The sequence below is a fragment of the Bos taurus genome, chromosome 4 (assembly GCF_002263795.3).
Source record: "Bos taurus isolate L1 Dominette 01449 registration number 42190680 breed Hereford chromosome 4, ARS-UCD2.0, whole genome shotgun sequence".
Taxonomy (NCBI): Eukaryota; Metazoa; Chordata; class Mammalia; order Artiodactyla; family Bovidae; genus Bos; species Bos taurus.
In genome coordinates, this window is record NC_037331.1 from 98,554,705 (window position 1) to 98,581,612 (window position 26,908).

At 40.8% G+C, this 26,908-nt stretch overlaps 1 protein-coding gene across 13 annotated transcripts in view; it reads left to right on the forward strand.

Moving 5' to 3' along the window:
* Positions 1-26,908, forward strand: part of CALD1 (caldesmon 1) — a 231,553-nt gene that overhangs the window by 105,137 nt on the left and 99,508 nt on the right. For 9 of the 13 annotated variants that reach the window (XM_024990452.1, XM_024990454.1, XM_024990451.2 and 6 more), the window contains one exon: positions 18,923-19,034. In XM_024990452.1, the coding sequence (XP_024846220.1) occupies positions 18,964-19,034 (71 nt within the window). In that variant the 5' untranslated portion in view covers positions 18,923-18,963. 13 annotated transcript variants of the gene reach the window in all.

Below are 26,908 nucleotides of genomic sequence, written 5' to 3' on the forward strand. Positions count from 1 at the left end.
CCCCAGCTTGCTGGCTAATGGATTAGAACTAAAAGATGCAGTTATAAGTCAGTGTTGGTGGGGGAGGCTTGCGACCACTGTTAGCACCATCTGTCCTTTTCTTGCTCTTCAAACATACATATTCAGTCACTCATTAATGTATTCACTCTACAGCTATATACTGAATTGGAACTTCTCTAGCCGGTGCTATATTAGGTCTGGGCTACATTAACAATTCTAGTGTTCCTTCATTCTTCCTATAAAATGGACTTTTTTTATTGAATGCAGTGGAAACTCTAGTGACTCCAATAATATACTCATTGACATAAATTGTGATTTCTGGTTCTTTTATTTATTTTTATTGGCCTTATCTTAACAAAGAGTCATAATATTTTATATATCTCTGCTGTCTCATTTACCTATCATTCTTAATTATGTGGTTTACAGGCAAAACACTGCAGAGCACTGGTTATATCTCGAATTCTACTTTTCTGAAAATTGCTTTGAAGAATGATGCTTAATTGTCCCCTGCCTTCTTTATTTCCTAAATTCTGCTTTCAAGAAGAATTTTTTAGGGACAGACATAACTGTAGTATCAAAATAATTGAAAATTAAGAGCAAAGTAAGGGTTTGTCATTCAATTAAGAGCAAAGTAAGAGTTTGTCATTTTTTTATTGGAATGCTCAAAGAATCGAAGGTGAGAGACCCAGAGTGATTCACTGTGAAAGCAGTGGTGTGTTAAGCCACAGAGCCCCTCATTTGAACAGATGTCTGTCACACCCCTGCCTAAGTTTTTATGTTTAACATTGTATTCTCTTTCTTAAAGGACTCCCAGATAATTTTCGGGTCCCACAAAATCTGTCTTAAGACAGACACTAACAGATAATCTTAGAAGATTTTGCTTCCTGTCTGAAATTAATTAAATGAAAAAGCAAAAAGAAATAGTCAAAGTGTGTTTTACTTTTTAAAGACTTTAGGATGAATTCAGCTTATTTTCTAAAGTGAACCCCACTTAAATGAAATAATAAATTAGTTTGCCAAAGCCCAAATGAACATCAACAAGATTCATTTTCATTTCATTGATAAACATCAAATATGGACTCCTCCTAACATCAAGCAAGCCAAATCCTTCCAACAGGAAACAAATTCTAGACAGGGTTGTTTGTAGCTGAGTATGGATCCTTTAGGCAATTACATGGTCTTTTCATCAATGAGGTTCTTGCCATAAGCTACCTTGTATTGCTTCTTGTGAGAAGTAGCATAGTCTTACAAAGCACAGACTCTAAGGGCTAGGCTGCCTGGATGTAAATCCTGGCTCTAATATTTGCTAACTCTGACCATTTTTGGGCTCCAGAATCACTGCAGATGGTGATTGCAGCCATGAAACTAAAAGACGCTTACTCCTTAGAAGGAAAGTTATGACCAACCTAGATAGCATATGAAAAAGCAGAGACATTACTTTGCCAACAAAGGTCCATCTAGTCAAGGCTATGGTTTTTCCAGTGGTCATGTATGGATGTGAGAGTTGGACTGTGAAGAAAGCTGAGCACCGAAGAATTGATGCTTTTGAACTGTGGTGTTGGAGAAGACTCTTGAGAGTCCCATGGACTGCAAGGAGATCCACCAGTCCATTCTAAAGGAGATCAGTCCTGGGTGTTCATTGGAAGGACTGATGCTGAGGCTGAAACTCCAATACTTTGGGCACCTCATGCAAAGAGTTGACTCATTGGAAAAGACCCTGATGCTGGGAGGGATTGGGGGCAGGAGGAGAAGGGGATGACAGAGGATGAGATGGCTGGATGGCATCACCAACTCGATGGACATGAGTTTGGGTGAACTCTGGGAGTTGGTGATGGACAGGGAGTCCTGGCGTGCTGTGATTCATGGGGTTTCAAAGAGTCGGACACGACTGAGCGACTGAACTGAACTGAACTGTGACCTTGGGCAAATGACACACCTTCTCTGAGCCTTAGTCTTTCCATCTGTAAAATGGACTCAATAAAGATTGTTACAAAGATACTTATAAAGTTCTTAGAACTGTACTGGGTACATAGCACATGCTATATAACCATTGACTAAATAAATAAACTTCTCCATCTAGAATGAAGGCTAATAGATGAATTCACATAAGTTTACCCTTTAACTCCTCACAGTGCCTAGCCTGGCACATGAGAGCCATTAAGGAATGATTGTATAAATTAGGGATTACTAACAAGCAACCTGAGGTCCACACTGACCTGCAAGTGGGCTTCCTTTGCCCAGCATGGTTTTCTTGAAATTTTGATTTTGAATTTTTTTAGGGATGCATTCATTCTCCATTTCCCCACAGGCCACCACTCCCCAAGTATTTACCTTTTGGGTCCTTAGAAGCATTTGAGTTTGTCATTCCTGGTGTAAGTGAATGAACACGTCACATGTGAGCACTCCTGCAGTTAGCAGCAGTTTTATGACTCATTGGAGTAGGCAGATGGGGCCAGTGAGCCATTTCCACTCCCTGAAGCCTTACCTGATTAGCTTACCCATTCCTATTTCTATGTTAGAAGCCATAGAACAGAAACAGAAAATCAGTAAGTTGAATAAATATCTTCATGAAGCAGTGCCTAATATCACAAGATCATTTTTGTCATGGACTAACTTAACCATGGCTATGTCAGTCACGGCGAGCTAGGTTATGCTGGGGTTGGGGACCACTCAAAATCTTAGTGACTTCAACACAAAGGCTGCTCACTCATGCTTTCTCTCTAACCCTGGATAGGCAGGAGTCTCTGGTCCACATCACTGCCATCCTTACTTGGGGACCCCAGGGCAGAGAGAAAAAATACCCTGAAGGATCTCATATCAACAAACAAATGCTCTGCCCCAGAAGTGACGGGATACTTCTGCTCACAACTCATTGGCCAGAACTAGTCACTTGGCCCCAGCTGCCCACAAGGAAGCTGACAAGTACAGTTCTATAAGGTCCCCAGAAAGCGCAAAGGGTACGAACGGCCAGAGGTGTGGAATTTTTGGAACTTGGATTTTTAGGCCAGAAGTTTTTCATTAAGTTCAGCTCAGCAACCATTCTCATGTATCTGTAAAGGCAGAGCAAAACACCCAGTACTGTGAGGGGATATCAAAGGAGACGCAGGCCCTGGCATTGAGCAGCTTCACATTTGCTCAAGAGAAAGAGAGGTTATAACACATTTGAATAACAAAGCTGTATAGTATTGACCATCCAAAAGAACAGTGCTAACAATGCTACAGAGTTGAAAGACAGGATGCTTCTGGAGTAAAGAGAAGACTGAGCTACACTCTAGAAAAATATATGGGATTTGCAGAAGGAATGGAGGGGACTGCAGGTTACAGAAGAGAGGAAACAGGGACAAAGGCCCAGAGGCAAAAATATTAGCTGGATTGTTGCAGGACTAAGGAAGTGGCCTGACTGTGGGGTCAGGAGAGGTGGTGGGTACAGTGGAGTCATTCCATGCAGGGCCTCTGGGGTGGTCAGGGAAACAGGATGGTCGCTTTGGCGGGTGCGGGGAGGGGGGCTGGGGGAAAGACCATCCCTCCTCACTAACCCCTTCAAAACCCAGGCACCTAAACCTCCCAGGCATCAACTTATTCCCTAAACCAAGATTCCCAGATACCCAGTCTTCCCAGACCCACAGGGCAGTCATTGAATAGAGACAGTAGTAAACCTTGGGTTGCGCCTGTTTTCAGTTCCAGGATTTGATCGCTTGTCCTACTAACAAAAGAATATTCAAGTTCAAGTGAAACAGCCTCTCATTGCTGGGGTCAGTTCAGCCCTTTTGCTATGGAACATCTGTTTTTGAAATTCAGCTGAGACCCTGACTTAAATCTGTTTAACTTAAAAAGCAGCAAGAGAACATCTTGTTTTCATGAATGTCCAGGGGCTGTGTGTCAACAAATTAAAGGTCTGCTTGTGGTATTCAAAGTAGAAAAGCTGGTCATGAGATGTGTTGCCACTGGAGTAAATTTATTACGGGTTGTTCATTTCTTGGAATCATGAACCAAAATTTGAAAAAACAAAGTGGACCAGCTACATTTGAATCAACAAATTTCTGCCCAGTGGAGAGTGGGAAACATGCTTTTGTTGTTGGAAGGTCACTGAGTTGGGTGGTTTCTAGAAAGATGCCCTCCACTCTAGCCATGTGAAATTAATATCTTAAGTGGATTCCCTATGTCTGTACCAGTTCTGGCAGACCATATTTGATAGGTCATTATTTTTACATTACTTACATAGGATCTGAAGTTGGAGAGAAAGGGTGAGACTAGTTCACCATCCTTCAGATCTGACTAGCTGCTTTACTTTACTCTTCACTCACTTTTTTAGGACAGAAAAGTAGAGACAAGTTCGATTTATCAACACCTCGTGTTGTTGTGCAAGTGCCCGGCACAATCTAGATGTTGACATATATTTAATAAATACACCTCAGTCTCATACATTTATGTTCCCTTTATCAATGCTTGTCTGTAGTGTATTAACATTATTCTTTTTTGAGAAAGCTATTACTTCTTAAATCCTGTTTTAACCCAAAGGAAACCTTGAGTTAGAACTCTGCTCAATGGTAAGTAGCAGCTTGGATAGGAGGGGAGTTTGGGGCAGAATGGATACATGTATATGTATGGTTGAGTCTCTTCACTGCTCACCTGAGACTATCATAACATTGCTAATTGGCTATTTCCAAATACAAAATAAAAAGTTTGCAAAAAAATATTAAAAAGCAAAAAAATATACAAAGAAAACTATGAGTCATTCCTGTAGTTCTCTCTCATAGTAGCTTATATTTTCCTTTCCTAACCCCATCCCAGTTTATGTTTTATTGATTTATTGCCTGTCTCCACCATCAGACTATAAGCACAGTGAGGGCAGAGTAGTTGCATTCACAACCTATTTGCCACACCCAGCAAGGTAGCAAATGGTAATTCATACTATTTGTTGAATGTTGTTTTTGAAGTTTTGATTGTGATGATGGGTGTAGAGCCTTTACCAGTCTTGAATATGTTGTTGTTGTCGTCCTTGTTCAGTCACTCAGTCGTGTCTGACTCTTTGCGACCCCATGCACTGCAGCACACCAGGCTTCCCTCTTCTTCACTATCTCCCAGAATTTACCCAGATTCATGCCCACTGAGTCCATGATGCCATCCAATCATCTCCTCTGTCATGCCATTCTCCTCCTGCCCTCAAGCTTTCCTAGCATCAGGGTCTTTTCCAGTGAGTTGGCTCTTCACATCAGGTGGCCAAAGTATTGGAGCTTCAGTTTCAGCATCTCTTGGATATACATGAATTTAAACTCAGTGAAGAAGACATTAGGACTTAAAATTCAGTTGAATATAGAGAAGCTTTTTGTGTGATGACACACTCCCACTCATTTGGGCATACTGTCTCCTGAAGGTCATGGCAGGATGGGTTGGTCTAATCATCCCTATGTTCTCTCAACTGAAAATCGTCAGACCACATCTGCAATGTGGCTGGCCAAGATTAATGTGAAAGCACATGGCAACAGTTTAGGACTTTTTTTCCCTCTCAAATAGTTAACTCATTCCTGGTAGGATTAAACCTATGACATTAGCCTTGTTTGTAACAATTTTTGATCCAGCAAGCTCCCTGGTAGACAGTACAAAGATCTATAGTCAGAAAGCTGTTTCAGTTGTCTGATGGGCATATGGCTTTGTGTGCTCATTCACTTGTCTGGTGGTCACCGTTTACGTTTCTGATGGTCAAGCAAAATACCAACACTTTAGCTGAGTGGGGACAAAGTGGATTCACTTTCTCTGTTTTACTGTTACTGTCTGTGTAGACAGGATTGAAATGGGACTTACTTGTGAGTTCTAAAGAATCTCAAGAGAAATGCTCATTCATTTACAGGAGGTGCAATTCCACAACACTTTCTTGCTTTGTATACTTGAAAACATTCCCAAAGAAACAAAGTTGGATGCAGAAAAAATAATGGGAGGAAAGAAAAATAATACTCTGAATTCTGAACAATTCTACTTTAATAGGTTGATCTGTCTGCCAGCTGGCCTCAGTGTTGACTACTTGTAATATATACTTTTGGTAGGCCGCATGTAGTTCTTGGAACTGTTTATATTAGACTGCAGAAACTTAATTATTCTGAAACTGGCAGGACTCGCTTTGGTTACTTAATACAGAGTTGCTTAGTCATCTTTATACATGGTGTGGACAGCATTGTTTAAGTGTGAAAATTTGGAAAATGCAAATGTGTTCTGAAGAGATTACAGGTCAGGTAGAAAAACAAGAAGTTATCGTTGTTTCAAGACGCTTGGCAGGTGGTTGCCACATGTTTTAATTTGACAAGCTAGGTGACTGTTGAGTTGAAGCCCTTGATTACAAGTATTTTTCCATTTTCTTTGTGAATTTTGTCAGAAGTAAAAAACTGCTGCTGCTTCTTAAATCATATTCTGATCCACATTTTGCAAAGCACAGATTTCCCAGCAAGACTGTGAGGTACTCTGGAAGACACTGTTGAAATGGCTTTCTTGTTTTCAGAAATAAATAAAAGGATGTTATTTCATGCTGGTCATTGCAACGATCCTTCTTCTTAATCTTCTGGTTTGAATGCTTATCTTGCCATACTTGAACTGCTGCCTTCCAAATGCAATACAGATTTATAGAGCTTCGGTAAGGAAACAAGCAGGCAAAATGAGTTTCTTCCGTGTATTTTAGAGTCTAAAGTGGCGCCGGAGGTCTCCAGGTTTTCCAGGAATGCCCATGGCAACCTCACACTCTTCCTGTGACCTGGGTAGGAGCTCCTAAGAGAGATGGTGAGAACAGATAAAGGTCCTGTAGCCAATGGGTAGTGACACCAAGCCGGGCAGGGTAGGTTCCTGAGAAAACATCCAGAACAGTGCCTTATGTTTCTAATTACCAAGCATGGTTACAGAGTAAAATCAGGCAACACTTTTTTTTTGACTGATGGAAGCATTTAAATCAGCTCTGAATGTCAGTGTTTTCTAGTTATGATGGAGGAGTGGCAAGGCATATCCAAAGGCCTTGGAAATTGGACGTGTTCAACCCTGATTCTCTTCTTATTCGTTGTCATCTCTTCTTTCTCCTTTTCCTTTGAACGTCCCAGAAATTCCCTCAGTTACAAAGGCCTAATACCCTTCTTTTCTGAAACCAGAATGTCTTTCTAAGACAAGTTTCTTTTCCACTAGAAGAAAACAACCACAACTACAAATCTCAATAAAAATAGAGCTTCGTAGTGAACCACCATCCCCAAGGTTACTAAGAGTTCAACTGGAGGCATGACCTTTTGATCACGTCTTAGCCAAGTTCCTCTGTTTACCAATTAAATCCAAAAATAAGCAATGCCCTGGAACCCACTTTAACTCAGTAAGTGTGAACTTAGTGCTGACTATAAGAAAAAAAAAATAGTTAAAAACTTTGAGGGTTGACGAAAATGAGTGATAATCACTAGGAGATTACAGCCTTCTGTGTGTCAGTCACTCAGTCCCGTACAACTCTTTGCAACCCTGTGGGCTATAGCCTGCCAGGCTCCTCTGCCCAAGGGATACTCCAGGCAAGAATACTGGAGTCGGTTGCCATTTCCTTCTCCATACAGCCTTCTAGGGAAGACAGATATGTGTTCACTAATTAAAATGCAAGCTCCAATAATACAGGTATCAGTAAATACTCATGTCGGTGAATACAAGATTCAGAGATCCTGTCATCTCTGCTTGTCGTAAGCGGGCTTACACTCTGAGCCATTCTTTATTTGAAGGAAAGTCCAGAAATTCCCAAACTAACAAATGGGTGAAACTACCATCTAAATGATTCATGAGAAAGGAAGGAGGAAGCAGTCTAGGCACTTTTCAATTTGTTATTTAACTTCGTTGCAGATTTATATGTTAAATTGTGTATCTATTACATTTGAGGGACATAATGGATAATGTCCCTCAGTTTGGCTTCACAGCTTATCATCTTAGATTACAAACTCCTAGAATATAGTCTTTGCTGCTGCTGCTGCTAAGTCACTTCAGTCGTGTCCATCTCTGTGCAACCACATAGACGGCAGCCCATCAGGCTCCCCTATTCCTGGGATTCTCCAGGCAAGAACACTGGAGTGGGTTGCCATTTCCTTCAATGCATGAAAGTGAAAAGTGAAAGTGAAGTCACTCAGTCATATTGGACTCCCAGCGACCCCATGGACTGCAGCCCACCATGCTCCTCCATCCATGGGATTTTCCAGGCAAGAGTACTGGAGTGGGGTGCCATTGCCTCTTCCAAGAATATAGTCTCTAACTTGCTTCAAAATTCTAAAACACAGTAAGTGCATTTGATGATCATGATGAGTAGATGTTGAATAATTACTAAGGAATAATTAATCCCCTGATCGTAATAACATGTCCTTCATGTGCAAAAATGTCACCAGTACAAAGTATCACTAGGGCATACCGTTGAATTGTTCCCAGCAGTGTAAATGGATTTGTATCCTGCTATGGGCTTCCCCATGGGCTGAGTGGTAAAGAATCTGCTTTTGATGTGAGAGACAAGGATTCAGTCTCTGGGTCAGAAAGATCCCCTGGAGGAAGAAATGGCAACCATTCTTGCTGGGAAAATCCCATGGACAGAGGAGCCTGGTGAGCTACAGTCTTGTTATTGTTCAGTCACTCAGTCATGTCCAACTCTTTGTGACCCCATGTACTGCTGCACACCAGACATCCTGTCCTTCACCACCTCCTGGAGCTTTCTCAAACTCATGTCCATTGAGTAGGTGACACCATCCAAGCATCTCATCCTCTGTCGTCCCCTTCTCCTCCCTTCAGTCTTTCCCAGCATCAGGATCTTTTCCAGTGAGTCGGTTCTTTGCATCAGGTGGCCAAACTATTAGAGCTTCAGCTTCATTCTCTGTCCTTCCAATGAATATTCAGGACTGATTTCCTTTAGGATTGACTGATTTGATCTCCTTGTAGTCCAAGGGACCCTCAAGAGTCTTCTCCAACACCACGGTTCAAAAGCATCAATTCTTCAGCACTCAGCCTTCTTTTTGGTTCAACTCTCACATCCATCCATGACTACTGGAAAAACCATATCTTTGACTATACGAACCTTTGTTGGCAAAGGTTCTGCTTTTTACTATGCTGTCTAGGTTTGTCATAGCTTTTCTTCCAAGGGCTATGGTCTATAGTGTCATAAAGAGTCGGACACGACTGAGTACATCTAAATTCTGTCACCTTATTAATCTCTTGTACTAGCAGGATACCTGGCTAAGGCTCTGGATCTTGTTGTTGATCACTAAATTGGAAATGTTAGATGAGAAGCCAATCATGAAGAGCAGACTCATGCGATGCTGATATTTTTATAGCTGAGTAGACTGGAAAGGCCAGAGAGTCATGCACAAGTAAAACTAAACTGTTATGTAAAATATGGTGACCTCCGTACCATGTTTATAATTGGTGAAGAGCTATGGCCTCTGACCTTTTGTTCCAAGTAAGCCACTCTTGGGTCTCGTTGTGCAATTCGAAGTGTGATCTCTCTTCAGACAGTGTCTCAGCTTCTTTTGCATTCACTGAGCAGTCATTTCACTTCCCAGTTGAAAGTGTGCTCAGAACAGCAAGACTGCAGATCTGAAAGATCTCTCATAGATCAACAAAGAAGTTACTAATGAGAGGATTAAATGAGCACATCCCTGCTTTGAGAGGCTGCCCATACCATACCCCTCATTTCCATTCCGTCTACTCTAGGAGATATAAGGTCTTTGAAGACAGAGACGTCTCTGAACTGCATAACACCATGGTAAAGTCACTTCATATTAGGAGTTGGAAGGCCTTACAGTGGGCTGTCCAATAGAACTTTCTGTGATGATTGAATGTTCCCTGTGCTGTCTTACATGGAAGCCACTAGACACGTGTGGCTACAGAGCACTTGAAATGGGGCTGGTGAGACAGAGGCACTGAATTTCTAATTTTAATTAAGTCACCTCCTGTGACTAGTGACAACCATATTGAGCAACCCAGCCTTAGAATCTCAAAAAATAGCTTTCCACTACAACCCTAAACAGATGGCCATTTCACCTCTACCTGACTATTTCCAGTAATTGGGTTCACATTTTCTCAGTAGCCCTACCCATTGTTGGATAGGTCCACTGGGACAAGGATCCTACCCTGATGTGACATCAGAATTAGCCTCTGGTATCAGGTATGCATTTAGAAAGCACATTTAGGAATTTTTAAAGCATAGCTATGCATTTTTTTCTCACCTGGGCATAGATTGGTGGAGAATTTCTGTCTTTGCTGTAGCAATTCGCTCCCATGATTTCTGATGCTTTTCTTTCTGGGCCATGAGAGCAACAGTGCCATATGCCTTTGCTGATTTGATATGTTCTGTTCTGTGTCTTTTGGTCTAATTCTCCTGGAGTTTGCTGTGAAAGAGTATTTTAAACTCTCGAAAAGGGTACCAAAGGAATAGTATTCCAAGTTTTTAATTCTTTCACTCTTATAAGAAAACTTTTCAGCTTGGTTTAGAGATGAGTCTAAACACCAGTCCTGGTTTTCCACTGATGGGCTGTGGTGCAGGGGCTGATGCCACAGTCCTATCTGTCTCAGTCTTCTTTCTTTAAATGGAGGTGAATCTACTTTTCTTACTTGGGAAGATCGGTGAAATGGCAAGGGACTGTGAACAACTTAAAGTGCTCCAGATGGGTAGTAATGCTTGGAGATGAGACATAAAATTCCAAAGTGTGTGGTCTTCCCCAGTGTGGAGGCCAGTGTAGATAAACACCATCCCTTCACAAATCTAAAACGCCCAGTGTCCACTCCTCTTAAGGTGGAAAGGAGGCCATGAAGACATTGATTTTTGTAACATTAAGACTTCTGTTTTTGTGTTTTGCAAGTGGAGAAATTATGAATAGAGAAAAAAGTAATAATGAAAGACTGAGCAGAGGAGGAAAGAAAAAACAGGTCATAACATGTTCATCTGCTCTTAATAGGGCGTTGTGTTCTGTATTCCATTGATGAGAGACAAGAAACAACTTGAGAAGGCAGAGTTCCTCAGATTGATCCCATTCACTTTTATTTCCGTGTTCCTGGTCTTGACACATGTGTCTTAGTGCTGGCATTTTTTAAAAAGTAGCACAGATTTTTGGAGCAAAATGGTGAAGGTTGAGGTAAAGTTAAGTCCAAACTGTATGTTAGAATCCATGTGTTTATTTGGATTTTGAGTCCCAAATGAACTATTTAGTTGAGAAAAGAGTAAAGCAGGTTGATAAATTGATTTTTTTAAAAAAGGACAAAAGTTCATTTTCTATCGTCAGAAAGAAAACACTGCCAGGTCTACTGTGTAACTACTGCAGATGTGGGTTTATATAACTTTTGAGATTCATATATAGCCTGTTACCTAGGTCTTTAATTCACTTTGTAAACACTGATCAGTCAGTAAACCACAGAGATGATTCAGCTTGAGTTACATTTTTCACTCTCAGCATGGTAAAATCAAGAATAAAAATCTAATAGTTCAAATCAGCTACAATTCCTGAGTGCCTACTATGTCCCAAGAGTGAAAAGAGCTTTTAAAAGGCTGTTTCTATTCCTAAGTGGCCTTAAGAATGAAAGCGTATGGAAAGTAAATTATCAGTAACATATTTAAGTACTAGTTAGAACAACTAATAAGCCAGGGAAAGGCAGTACGTTATTAATTATCAAAACTGAATGATGGATATTCAAAGAGTGAGATATCACTACCAAACTGGAGTCCTCAGGAAAGGCATAAAGGAATGAAATTTGAGCCAGGAATGAATGCATGACTGGACAGAAATGCATGAATGTGGACAATGAAACTATTCTGTCTGATACTGTAATGCTAAATACATAACATTATGTGTTTGACAAAACCCGTAGAATGTACCAAAGTGTGAAACTTAATGTAAACATGAACCTTAAAAGCTAGAGGAGGTGATAGAATTTCAGGTGAGCTATTTAAAAACCTAAAAGATGATGCTGTAGAAGTGCTGCACTCAATGTGTCAGCAAATTTGGAAAACTCAGCAGTGACCACAGGACCGGAAAGGGTCAGTCACTTTTCATCCCAATCTCAAAGAAGGGCAGTGTAAAAGAATGTTCAAACTACTGGACAATTGTGCTCATTTCACATGCTGTAAGGCTATGCTCAAAATCCTTCAAGTTAGGCTTCAGCAGTACATAAGCCAAGAACTTCCAGATGTACAAGCTGGGTTTAGAAAAGGCAGAGGAACAAGAGATCATTAGTTGAATCATAGAGAAAGCAAGGGAATTCCAGAAAAACATCTCCTTCTGCTTCATTGACTGTGCTAAAGCCTTTGTGTGGATCACGACAAACTGGAAAATTCTTTAAGGGATGAGAATACCAGACCACCTTACCTGCCTCCTGAGAAACATGTATGCCAATCAAGAAGCAATAGCTAGAACTGGACACGGAATGATGAACTGGTTCAAAATTGGGGAAATAGTACAACAAGGCTGTATATTGTCACCCTGTTTATTTAGCATATGCAGAGTACATCATGTGAAATGCCAGACTGGATGAATTGCAAGCTGGAATCAAGATTGCCAGGAGAAATATCAACAACCTCAGATATGCAGATGATACAATTGTAATGGCAAAAAGCAAAGAGGAACTTAAGAGCCTCTTGATGAGAGTGAAAGAGGAGAGTGAAAAAACTGACTTAAACCTCAACATTCAAAAAACTAAGATCATGGCATCCAACCCCAATGCTTCATGGCAAATAGAAGGGGAAAAAGTAGAAGCTGTGACAGATTTTCTTTCCTTGGGCTCCAAAATCACTGCAGATGTGACTGCAGCCAAGAAATTAAAAGACGCTTGCTCCTTGGAAGGAAAGCTACGACAAACCTAGACAGCATATTAAAAAGCAGAGACATCACTTTACTGACAGAGATCTGTATAGTCAAAGCTGTGGTTCTTCCAGTAGTCATGCATGGACGTGAGAGTTGGAAAAGATCCTGATGCTGGGAAAGATTGAAGGCAAAAGGAGAAGAGGGTAGCATCACAGACTCAATGGACATTAATTTGAGCAAACGCCGAAGACAGTGAAGGACAGGGAAGCCTGGTATAACACAGTCCATGGAGTCACCAAGAGTCAGACGTGACTTAGTGACTGAGTAACAAAAACAACAAATCAATATTAGCTCGTTAATTATGATGAATGTACCACTGCAAGATTTTAGTAATGGGCTGTTTTAGTTTGCTAGGACTGCTGTAACAAAGTACCACAAACTGCGTGGCTTAGAATAGAAATTTATTATCTCACAGTTCCAGAGACTAGAAATCAAAGTGTCAGCAGGGTCCCTCTGAAGACCCCAGGGAATGTCTCACTCCTAGCTGCTCGTAGCCTGAGGCGTTCCTGCCGCACCATGTTCTCATGTGTTTGCCCATGATCTTCCCTCTGTGTATATCTGTCTCTAAGTCCAAATTTCCCCTTTTTATAAGGACACCAGTCATACAGGATTAGGGCCCATCCTAACACTCATCTTAACTTGACTACATGTGTAAAGACACAATTTCTAAACAAGGTCACATTCTGAGGTGCTGGGGGTTAGGACTTCAACGTATCTTTTGGAGGGAAATACACAGTTCAGTGCAAACACAGAAACACAGGGTCGGGGTAAAGGTGAGGGAATATATGGGTACTCTACTTTCTGCTCAGTTTTTCCTTAAACTGTGTTGTTGTTCAGTCACTTAGTCATATCCAACTCATGAACACCAGGCTTCTCTGTCCTTCACTAAGTCCCAGAGTTTGCTCAAACTCACGTCCATTGAGTCAGTGATGCCATCCAACCATATCATCCTCTGGTGCCTCCTTCTCCTCTTGCCCTCAATCTTTCCCAGCATCAGGGTCTTTTCCAATGAATCAGTTCTTTGTCTTAGGTGACCAAAGTATTGGAGTTTCAGCTTCAGCCCTTCCAGGGAATATTCAGGCTTGATTTCCTTTAGGATTGACTGGTTTGATCTTCTTGCTGTCCAAAGGACTCTCAAGAGTCTTCTCCAGCACCACAGTTCAAAAGCATCAGTTCTTCTGTGCTCAGCCTTCTTTATAGTCCAACTTTCACATCCATATATGACTACTGGAAAAACCATAGCTTTGACTATACAGACCTTTGTCAGCAAAATTATGTCTCTGCTTTTTGATACACTAGGTTTGTCATAGCTATTCTTTCAAGGAGCAAGTGTTTTTTAATTTCATGGCAGCAGTCACTTTCCGCAGTGATTTTGGAGTCCAAGAAAGTGAAATCTAACACTGTTTCCACATTTTCTCCATCTATTTGCCATGAAGTGATAGAACTGGATGCCATGATCTTAGTTTTTTGAATGTTGAGTTTTAAGTCAACTTTTTCACTCTCCTCTTTCACCTTCATCAAGAGGCTCTTTAGTTTCTCTTCACTTTCTGCTATTAAAGTGGTATCATAGGCATATCCGAGGTTATTGATACTTCTCCCAGCAATCTTGACTCTGCTTGTGATTCATCCAGCCTGAAATTTCACATGATGTACTCTGCGTAGAAGTTAAATAAGCAAGGTGACAATATACAGCCTTGATGGACTCCTTTCCCTATTTTGAACCAGTTCATTGGTCCATATCTATTGTTCCTTCAACTTAAAACTACACTAAAAAAAAAATTTATTAAAAAAATTTTATTTTTTAATTAAAAAAATATGATCCAGCACATAGTACATATTTGATTCATGTTGGTTACTTTTGAAAGTTGCATTGACTTAGCATCCCTGACACAACAGATTTTATTCTTGCTGTGTTCTGAGACCAGTGTTGGCACTGCCCCAAATTCCAAGGACCTCCTGCAATCACTCACCATTCACTTTATGATGATTTGAAGGTAGATAGAACTTAGCTTTCTCTACAAATTTCTCCCCCTAATAATGGAGTATTGGCCAGCTGCTGCTGCTGCTGCTGCTGCTGCTGCTAAGTCACTTCAGTCATATCCGACTCTGTGTGACCCCATAGACAGCAGCCCACAGGCTCCCCTGTCTCTGGGATTCTCCAGGCAAGAACACTGGAGTGGGTTGCCATTTCCTTCTCCAATACTGGCCAGCTAGCTACCACCTACTGCCTTGACTATTTTTACACCTGTGCGCATGTGTGTGAATATACATATTAATACATGCAACTTCACGCATGCACACACAAACACATACACACCCACATATGTGCACACACATATTTAAGATTACTTCCTACCTGCCACCAACCCTGTCCCAAACAAAAGCAGAAACTGGTTCTGCTTATAAAGGTGTCTCAGGAAATATCTCTAGTGAAGGTCACATATCCATAAAGGAAAAAAAAAAAAACTTTGCAAAGGTGAAATATAATAATAGTTAGAATTCATGATTGAAAGACGCACATTGGAAATTAAACTCAATATTTTTAAGGAAAAGAATCCTAGATTGGATTTAATAAGTAGATTTTAATTCCCAATACAGAGAGGGAAATGAATAAGGGAGGAAACAAAGAAAGTATCACAGAATGAGACACATAAAAAAAGGAAATGACCGAAGAAATATTGATGAGTATCTCCTCATCCCCCAAAAAGAAGTTGAGAGGGAAAAAGAAAGCAGAGAGAAGGAAAGGGAAGGAGGAAGCTTCAGGATGCTCTGCATGGAGGTGAGAAACGTGGTAGACACACAGGAGGCCCGCTCACAGCGCCATTCACCTGTGTCATCGGCTTGGTAGTGCCGCTACCCAAAGGAAGGGCAGCATGTTAAGTAATTTGAAATCTCTGACACTGACTTACTCCTTAGTTGTACCAGCATAGACATGCCCTATTTTAAGAAAATCTGGTATTTGAGAACCCATATTGAAAAGACAGGTATATTAGTAGGTGATGGTTCTCCTGCCCTTTGTAAAATGCTTTTTCTCCCTTGATAAAAGGAGTCACACCAAGGTTTTTCAGTAGCATGACTACAGTCTCCCCAGCACAAAAATTTAGATTTCATAAAGCTCTTCAAGAACCCATCTGTCACATTCGTGGATACTTACCTCCCTTCGTCTGCGTCTGTCTTTCAAGCTACTCTGTCCACTTGCGACACTCACGAGCCCCACTGTTTACAGAAGCTCTCTGCCTTGACATGTCATCACTTGGTTGATGGAGAGTTTGTTTCCTGTCCAATGTTACTGGAAGGAGTTCAGCATCGACTGGGGGTCAGGGAGGAAATGAGAGATTACTAGCTGAGGACATGGGAGCTGCTGCTTCCAAAAGAGGGGAAAATTCACTTACAATTCTCCCCAGACATGGCTCTCCTTACGAGGAACAGTGCCAGGGAGGTTCAGAGAAGTTCTGTGATGATATAAGGGTGTGAGGATTGAGAAGACTTCCAGCTCCATCCTACAGTGGGACCAGCAAAGAGCCATTTTCACAAGCACAGACAACTTCTCCCCAAACACAGCACGTGTCCCAAAAGAGAGTCATCCCACACCACCCGGTACAGAAATGTGCTTCTTCCACCACCTCAAGTATACCCGTCACACATACGCCAAGCAGAGCCCAGAAAGCCATCATGTGTGTAGACGCTTCACTGAGCGCTCACTCCCTCTTTCTTCCTCCTAGTGCCTTCATTCAACGAGCAAACACCTGGTTAGGTAGAGTTCCTATATGGTTGAAGAAGAAAAACACCCAAATAATAAAAGATGGGATCTGCTTGCAATGTGGGAGACCCGGGTTCAATCCCTGGGTCAGAAGATCCCCTGGAAAAGGGAATGACAACCCACTCCAGTATTCTTGCCTGGAGAATCCCCTGGATGGAGGAGCCTTGCAGGCTCTAGGACATGGGGTCACAAAGAGTTGGACATGACTGAGTGGCTAACACACACACACACACGCACACATGATAAAAGGTGAGGAGTAGGAGGAGGGAATGGGTCGGGGAAAAAATTTGCGTGGGTCGAGAGCCGGTGAGGGTGGCCAACCACAGCGACCACATGATGTTAATTAGCTGCACTTCCCGAATGCTCCAGGATGCCGCTTGGCTCTGCCAGCCGTGCGCATCTCCTCCCTGCTTGGAAATGTTTGTTTCACCACTCATAGGCACCTGCACTAGAGGTATAGTCTGAGAAAAAACCCAGCTGCGGCTGCCAGCAAACCACCAGCATGACTCCTCGGCTTGATGAGGCTGGAGCGAGACCCAGAGGCTTAGAGACTGCTCTTCAAGCTACTAGATAAATTAAGAAAAGTGAAATTGTTTGCTTACAGACAGAACCTCTTTCTCCTGTTTCTGTTTGCTGTTGCTATAGTTATTCCAGTAGTGGTGTATATACCACAAAAGACTTTACTGAAGGAAGAAGCCTTTGCCCCGCTGCACCCAGGGCTGTCCTCATGCACCCTGCATTGTGCTCAGTACAGGAGCCCACCCCAGGGAGACACGTGGCCTCTCAGGAGACCCTCGAATCACTTTCTTTTTTTTTTCCATTCTGATAACTATGGAGAGATCAGACTGAAAAATATAAAGAAATTTTTTCTTGGTTGCTGAAGTAATTTTTCAAAAAAGAAAACTGATTTTTTTTTCCTTTATAACTAGCTAAATATTTGGAAAAAACTCTTTGTAAGAGGCAGATAGAAAAACACTGAAAAGTCAAAAATCCCCAAATAAACACCCAAATTTGAATTTCTAAAGGATTTATGAGCAGTATAAATAATACCTTAGGGAATAAGAAGGGAGGGGGAATTCAAACGTTGTATCGTTTTGTTTTGGTTGGCTGAGATTTTATTTTTGTTTTTGTGGGTTTTTTTAAGGGGGGGAAATGCTTGGAAAAATAAAAGCATCTAGTGATTTCACAAGGTTTCTGAACTTGGCCTTAAAGTCTAAGTTTTGCTTTTCACTCCCTCACACAAAGATGCCATTAGGGGATGGCTTCAGGTTTTGCACGTCTCTCTCTTCTTACGCAGGGCAAATGGCTTGTCTCATGTGCACAGAAAGGGCTGGAAAATATTTTTTGTGATCTGAGTGCAGCACAGAGTCTAGGATTCCAGAGGAAGTGGAGGCCTCCCGCTCCACACAGGAAACAATCTTCAAGCAGGCCTTAAATGCCAGATTCCAGGCCGAGTTTAACTAACCACTGACAGCTCTGTAAACAAAGCAAGGACAAAAAGAGCCCGCTTCCCCTTTTCTGGTAGTCATTTTGGGTTTGGGGGCTGCAGGGGAATTCTGGAATACTTGACTCCATGGCACAGAGACGCAGGAAAAGCGGACTCCTCAGTTGAAGAGCTGGAAAGGGAAGATCTTTCTGGGATTAAAACCATCGCGGAGGAGGTAGGAAAGGAGAAAATGGTTGGGTTACAAAAAGCAGTGACTTCTGAGCTCTGAAAACAGTTTGATCATATGTAACTGCTTTGAAAAATGCTGCTGCACTGTGTTTAGTCATGGTACTCTTGCTGTATCATTCTGATATTAATATTCTTTTAGGATATGCAAATGATGCCTGGATGCTTGTATTATTTTATTTCTCTCTTTACTACTGCTTTTCTCTTAGTTCCAGACATTCCTTTTCTTGCCACTTTTCTTTTTCTCACTTGTGTTTCCCTTTTCTCTTTCTCTGTTCACTGATTTTTATAACTTTGGTCTGTAGTTCAGCAGGTTACAAAGAACAATATCAGTCAGTAGCTTTCGAGTGATCCCAGCAATATTTCAAGTCGTCAGACCTTTCTGTCTCTCAAGGTCTTTGCTTTAAAAAAAAGAAAAAAAAAAAAAAAACAAAACCCTGAGATTCTGGGATTTTACTTATTTGTCTCTAAGTTGCATGAATGGGACTGAATTTAGCACATAAAGGACACAGCTTGGCTTGGGAGTCCAAAACTGATCACTGGCTACCTCATTCATCTTCTAAAGTGTTTTTCTTAAGAATAAACAAAAAGGGGGATAAAATAATGGTGAGGGGCTGAGATGACTCATCTATGATATCGATTTTGCTTACTCCCCTTTAGATCCAGACGTTCTCTGGTCTCCCTAAATCTGAACCCACACCATGGATGATTTTGAACGTCGCAGAGAACTCAGAAGGCAAAAGCGAGAAGAGATGCGTCTGGAAGCAGAAAGGTAAGGTTTCTCTGTTCTGTTATACACAATGTTGGTTTCAGGCCTCAAAGATCATGGGCCTCAAGGGCCAAATATATGGCATGCTAAACTGTTTGCCAAAGCAGTTGTAGTAAATATTCCCAGCCATTAAGACTCTATATTCTGGGGAAACAAACATCAAGAAAAAGAGAGATTGGAGATTTAATCTGTGTCTTTCATATTATCCATAGACTTTTAAATGGCAAAGACAATGTATAGATAAAAGTTTTAAAATCACTTGTAATATTGAAATGCCAAAAAAAAAAAAAAAGACAAATATTGAATACTGAAACCATTTAGGAAATGAAAGTCTTCGGTCTGAAAGAATAAAGGCAATAAGATCTGGATGGACCTCAGGACAAATTTTTATTCTTATGAGAAAAGTAGCCAAATCCAGTAATGGACATATTAAGGGTTAGTAGCTGGCAGAGTGTGTTATTGTGGAGATTGTAATTGAAAGTTGTTGTGTTGTGTGAGGCCTCTGTTGTGTGACTTTCAAGGGCAGGTTGGGGAAATAAAGCAGTGACATACGAAACACAGGACATAAAGGCATCTTTTAAATCTTTAGGCCTCAGAGCAAAGGACAGTGGCATTTAATGTGACTTAACTCAGACATTCATTTGAGAAAGCAGAATAGGCATTCACAGAAAGAAAAATGTTAAACAGTTATTTAAAACCAAATAGATTTTGCCTCATAATATTAGTAATTCCAAAAGATGGTAGTAAGATAATACCTTAGTGATTCTGTAGTAGAAAACTAGAAACTTACACTGATAGCAAAATATATTTAAAGCATGTGCTAAATTGCTTCAGTCATGTCTGGCTCTGTGTGACTGGTAGCCTGCCAGGCTCCTCTCTCCATGCGGATTCTCAAGGCAAGAATACCTGAGGGGGTTGCTGTGCCCTCCTCCAGGATTTAAAGCATGGGATCTACTTATTTGTGTAGAGAATTCAAAAGAAGAAGGTAAGATTACTGCCTTTGATTAAGTTGGTCCGAGTAGATTGCTGTATGCCACGTGGTACCATGAACAGTACCTGGGCTCCGTAGGTTCGGATCCCACCTCTCACTTATGAGCTCTGTGGCCATGAGCAAGGGACTCCTCTCTACACCACAGCTGCCTTATTTGTAAAATAGGCATGACATCTATGTAGCTTCTGTGGTTGTTGTGAAGATTATTGAACTTAATAAATGGCCTAGACTAGTACCTGGCACATAAATGTATGCTACTATTTTTTTTATTGGAGTATAATTGCATTACACTGTCATGTTAGTTTCCACTGTACAATGAAGTGAGTCAGCTATATGTATACATATATCCCCTCCCTCTTGAGCGTCCCTCCCACCCCACCCCCACATCCCACCCCCTAGGTCATCACAGAGCACAGAGCTGAGCTTCCATGCAATCAGCAAATTCCCACTAGCCAGCTATTATACACATGGTAGTGTATACATGTCAATGCAACTTTCCCAGTTCGTCCCGCCCTCCCCTTCCCCCGCTGTGTCCACACGTCCATTTTCTACATCTGCATCTCTATTCCTGCCCTGCAAACAGGCTCATTTGTACCATCTTTCTTGTATGTTATTATTTTTCAAAACCATTATCCTTAGCTAAACAAGTAAGAAACAACAGAGCGATATAACCAGAACTAAACATTAATGCCAGGAAAGGCAGTTATCATACTGTGATGAAACTAGCCAGGAAAGGCTCCCTGGAAGTGGAGAGTCATGGAGGAAGTTAACAATGGTGCTGATGAACGAATACAAGGGGGGCTGTGTAGAGGAGGGAGTAACATCTGCAGAAGCTCAGAGGAGGGAATAAGAATCCTGGTGCAAGAAACCTGCTGAGTGCTTAGGGAAGAATGAGTTAGATTTGTATATCTTGGGTGTTTCTATTTCATATAAAAGGCAACAGAGACTTCACCAAGAATGAAAACATACTGTGGGATGTTATCTACAGTGGGCTAGAGTGTGGGGTACTGGAAAGGTTAGTGTTGAACACACAATGATGAGGACTGAATCAGGGCAGCAAATGTGGAAATGAAGATCAAATGTGAGCATCTTTAGAGGGAGAATTAGCAAATCTTTCAGGAGAGGGAGAAATTCAAGATAATCCTACAGATTGTAAGTCTGGGGAACTGGAAGGGGAAACTGGAAAGTGTTGCATGCTTGGGTAGGCATGGGGAGAGTGCTTAATTTCAGGTAAAACCACATTCAAAAAGAGATTTCCTTCAGACATTGAAAAATAGACACTCCAATCTTTATTCAAAATGGGAGAAAAATTATTATTAGAGAAGTAGTTTGGGCAGATTCAGTGTAGCGACGGTAGCACAAAAACAGAAAATGGATGGTAGCAATGGTGATATGAGAGCAAGTGGAGACAGAGAGAGGTCATAAATACATAAGGGATGGGCTCCCCACTGGTCCAGTGACTGAGACTTTGCCTTCTACCTCAGGGTGCAGGGAGTTAAGAGCCCACATGCCTCGTGGCCAAAAGACAAAGCAGGAAACAGAAGCAATATTGCAACAAATTCATTAAAGACTTTAAAAATGGTCCACATCAAAAAAGAAAAAATAATCTTAAAAAAAAATAAAAGATGAAATGGAAACCATCACAGGAGACAAAAAATCAGGGAGAGGAGGAGAACCAGGGATAGCATGGGACAACCATGATGAGTGTATATGGAAGTTCTGTAGGGGTGTCCAGACCCACTGGAGTGTCCCTCTTATCCTTTCCAATGATGTGTTATGTGACCTCAGTTTCTCCTGAAGGTCTACAAGATGCTGTACCCTGTGAATGTTTGTTCAGCATCAGCACTATGCTGCTGCTGCCGCTGCTAAGTCGCTTCAGTCGTGTCTGACTCTCTGCGACCCCATAGACGGAAGCCCACCAGGCTCCCCCGTCCCTGGGATTCTCAAGGCAAGAACACTGGAGTGGGTTGCCATTTCCTTCCCCAATGTGTGAAAGTGAAAAGTGAAAGTGAAGTCGCTCAGTCGTGTCCAACTCCTAGCAACCCAATGGACTGCAGCCTACCAGGCTCCTCCATCCATGGGATTTTCCAGGCAAGAGTACTGGAGTGGGGTGCCATTGCCTTCTGCTAGGAACCATGAAAAATGGGGAAATATAAATAGACATAGTTTCTGTCTTTATATTCCTCATGATGTGCTAGGACACCAAAGTACAGCAGAATCAGAATACAGACCAGGCCAGGACAAGGGGGCAGATCTAACAGAATTGAGGCTAGAGGGATTCAAGAGTGGGTACAGGAAGCTGGGCATCAGGCTAGGTCAGTATCTTCAACTTCTTCCTTGATTGTGTGAATTGGGAAATGGGAACTCAACAGGAAAGGAATAATAGGATGAATTTGTTGTGGTTACACCCATACTATAATTACAGTGAATGAGCTACATTCTTTTAGAATTTTGCCTAAGAATTTTCCATACGTCTACACGGTTCGTTCCTTCCAGTTTTTTGTTTTGTGTGGAAGGATATGTCTTCCTTTAAAGTCAATCGTGAAAGAAATACACCCAGTAAAGCTTAGCTAGGTACACTTAATAACCTAAAACAAATTCACACAAATTTGTACTACTTCTGTTTAACTTACATTTCTTCAGGGATATTATAGTTCATGTGAATCCTTTTCTTTCTTTCTTTCTTTTTTTTAGATAAATACTTAAGACTTCCTCATATCTGCATGTATTAAGTTTAATGTTTCAAGGGGAACACTTTAGTTATGTTATTCTGTAATTTGTTAAGCAATCCCATGTTCACCCTATAGGATTTTGTAAAATCTGATCATTTATGGAAATGGTGAAGGTCAGGCTGTATGGTCCAACCAACTTTGATGGGAAATTTCAGGGTGTGTACAGGAAACAGATGTCCAGAATCAGGAATTAAGAGCCATCTAAAAGCATCTGAAAGGGCATAAGACCCTGGGCAAGTCCCTCTTCTTTTAGCTTTAAATCTTGGCTTCTTCATCTGTGACTGGAGTAAGGGATTGGCAAAAATTTTTATTTTTCTTTTGCTTTTGGTATTGTCTAGTTTTTACAGTGATCATGTGTTTCTTGGCTTAAAAGCAAATAAAACAATAAGGCAGATTTCCATTTTGAAAAATAAGATTCTATAGGCTTTGGCATTGTACCTGGGATCAGGATGGAGAAGATCAAATTCTCCTTTGGGTTTATGGAACTAAAAGAAAGAACTCAGCCTTGATTTGGAGTGGCCCTAAAGCTCAAGGCTGCAAGCTCATTCATTCACTCACTCACTCATTCATCAAATTTTATTGGGCTTCTACTCTGCTTCAAGCTTTATTTGGGGGCACTGAGGATAGACCAACAGAATGACAGAATTGGGGAAAGTGTGCTTAATTCTTTTCAACCTGTGTAAAGCCAGGTGGTGATCAAGCAACTGTACTCATACGTCCTTAAATGTAATATGTACTCTGATATTCACTGATAGTTTTTAAAGATGGCCTATGCCCTTTGTATGCTGTAGCCCTGCAGAGAGTGTGGGGAAAATGGTAACACAGAGAAGAGGCTGTTGACTTTTCCTCTTCTTACCCACAAACCCTTTCCAAATAAAAATACCCTGTTATTTTAATTAGTTGTTATTGAGTTTGACTAGCAGGTGCTGTTCTACTTTGCAATGATAAATAATTTAAAACTTGTACTCTCACCAGATGTTAAAACCATGAATTAAAATGAACCAGATTCTTTACACATTTTGTGTCTCAGAAATAGAGTTTTAAAAAAGGTTACTTAAAAAGATAACTGTACATTTTGGGCCATGCTGGCTTTTCAGGGTTTGGGACTGACAGTTCTTCACTGCACCTCAACTGCCTTGAGACTCTTGTGCTCACACCTCATTCCAAGGGTTTGCAGTCCAGTGCATTTCAAATCATTTTGCCTGCCATCACCTAGACTGGGAGCCTAGTTACATCAAAAATATACTTCCCTTCTTTGTCGTGCCTTAACCTATGCATCTTTTTACTATTCACTTGTCCAACATACTCTGTATTTTTGCCTAGAGACTCATATGGACAGAAGAGCTTGGCAAGCCCCAGTCCACAGGGTCACAAAGAGTCGGACGTGACTGAGTGATTAACCCTTGTCCTTGTCCTTCACTTGACTTTCACTCTGAGTCCTTAAGATGAAGACTTTAGACTTGGTAAAGGAAATACTTCATTCAGTCTTTAGATCTGGTAAAAATCCAAAGACTATCTGTTGTATCTATTTGGTACAAAAAATATGGAATATCTCTAAAGTACAAGATACTATATTGAACCAAAGGGATGAGCTCTCACCAATCGAGGCAGTATCCCAATAGCCACAAAGTGTGTATCATAGATGAATTAGTAACTTTAGAGCCAACTTGATCAAAAGGGGAAGAAAAAAATTTCAATAGGCAGAATGAATTCATCAGATAATCTGTGAAAATCCTAAATGTTTTATTTCTAAGAAAAAAATGCTATTTGTATACATCTCAAATTAAACTGTACTTCTGAATCAATTACCTATTTGAACAAACAATTTGTTTTGCTGTCTATTATTCTTTACCTATGTCATGGGGATACAAAATGAATAGGTATATTCATTCATTCTGCTTCCCTTTCTGTTCTTTTATTTCAATCCCTTTCTACCTCTGTCTCTGTATTCCTTTTCTTTCTTTAAAAATTTTTGGCATGCTGCACAGCGTGTGGGATCTTAGACCCCAACCAGGGATTGAAGCCGTGCACTTTGCCATGGAAGCATAGAGTCTTAACCACTGGACCACCAAAGAAGTCCTGTCTCAAAAAAAAAAAAGAAGTTCTGCCTCTGTATTTCTTAGTGCATCTTGATGTGTTTCCCCCTGGTCCATGTGCATCTTTATCAACACTCGATCCGCTTGTTTCTATTTCCATCTCCTCCTAATTATCTATCCTGGATTATGCGTAAACATCCTTTTGTATCATCAGGGAATACATTTTCAAAGGGCAAAATGTAGGGCAAAGGGATACATTCTCAAAGAGGTCAAGTTCAGCTCTCTCTCTGTTTAAACAAGTACCCCCCCCCACCCAATGCCAAGCATTTTGTGTGTATCTGGCAAAAATGGACTGGACACAGCACCAATAAAACGTATGTGTGAATAAAACACACGGTCTGTGTAAATGAAGCAACACGGAGAGGCCTAACAGTGAGAGGCAGTAGAGCTTAGCAGTCAAGGGCATGGACTTGAGCATTACACAGCTGTGCTGTCAAATCCAAGGTCTGCCGCTAATTAGCTACATGATCTTACATATTATTCATTCTTCCTAACATTCTTTTTCATTATCTGTAAAATGGGGGAAATAAGACTATCCACTTCATAGGGTTTTTGTGGGGATATAAAGAGATAATACATGTAAGTATTAACACAGTACTAATCATCTGCTAAGTAGCTTCAGTCGTGTCGGACTCTGTGCGACCCCATAGAGGGCAGCCCACCAGGCTCCCCCGTTCCTAGGATTTTCCAGGCAAGAACACTGGAGTGGGTTGCCATTTCCTTCTCCAACTAATCATCTAGTGTTTATTATTTAAATAACAATTTACTAGTATTTAAATTATTTAAATAATAATTATTTATTACTCATTGGATTACTTTTATTTATTGACTGTTATTCAATAAACATCAATATTAAATTACTTATCTAATCTGATTCTATGCAACACACAAAAAATTGAAGAAATATTTTATATGTACCGTAAAGCAAAACAAAAAATATGGAGGTTTTCTTTCTACACTTCTCAAAGGACACAGGAACCTTAGGAAGATGAAGAGCAGGAATTTGCTGTTGAGTGAAGAGTTTTGAGGATGTGACTGGTAACAAGGTCTGTCTCAGTAAGAAGTTCAATTCAGTTCAGCCACTCAGTCATGTCTGACTGCGACCCCATGGACTGCAGCACGCCAGGCTTCCCTGTCCATCACCAGCTCCTGGAGCTTGCTCAAACTCATGTCCATGGAGTTGGTGATGCCATCCAACCATCTCATTCTCTGTCATCCTGCCTTCAATCTTTCCCAGCATCAGGGTCTTTTCAGATGAGTCAGCTCTTCCCATCAGGTGGACAAAGTATTGGAGCTTTAGCTTCATCATCAGTCCTTCCAATGAATATACAGGACTGATTTCCTTTAGGATGGACTGGTTTGTGAAACTCTTTAGGATTGACTCTTCTTAAGAGTTCACATCAATTTAAACTGAGATCTTCTATTACATTTGGACAAAAGGGTTTTGAGCTTTGAGGTATCTGCTGAGAAACCTGCAGTGATGGTTTATCCATGAAGAGAGCTTCAGTGAGACATACTTTTCCCTGCATTTAGCTTGCTTTCAAAAGCAGCTCTCTTGCCTTCCAAGACGTGCACTCATTGCATTCCCAGCTCCTGCTTTCCATACCCGAATGTGAGTTTCTCTTTCTGATCAGAAGAAAGGCTGCTATTGTACAGTTGTTATCAGATTCAGCGGCTCATATATGTAAATAGAGGGAGCGAAAACACTCATGCTGTTGTCATCGTTCATGCATTTTTATAGGCCTCTGAAATATACTGATGATTAGACATTTGAAAGTAAATATTTTTATTTCACTAAAAAAAAAAACAATTTTTTAAAGTTCATTGAGGCTAAGTAGTGGCCTCCCAGAACTCTATCACTGAAACCTTTTTACATGATTTAATGGTGTGACCAATCAATGATTATACAAAAACACTTTTATTTATAGTGCTTAGTGCTGTGACATTGAAATTTCAAATCAAAACAGTTTTTTGTTACTCTGTAATCAGAAAATTATTTTCAACTAGGAAGTTAAATAAAATATTCCTCTGAAACTGTCTAAATTATTAGAGGAGTTA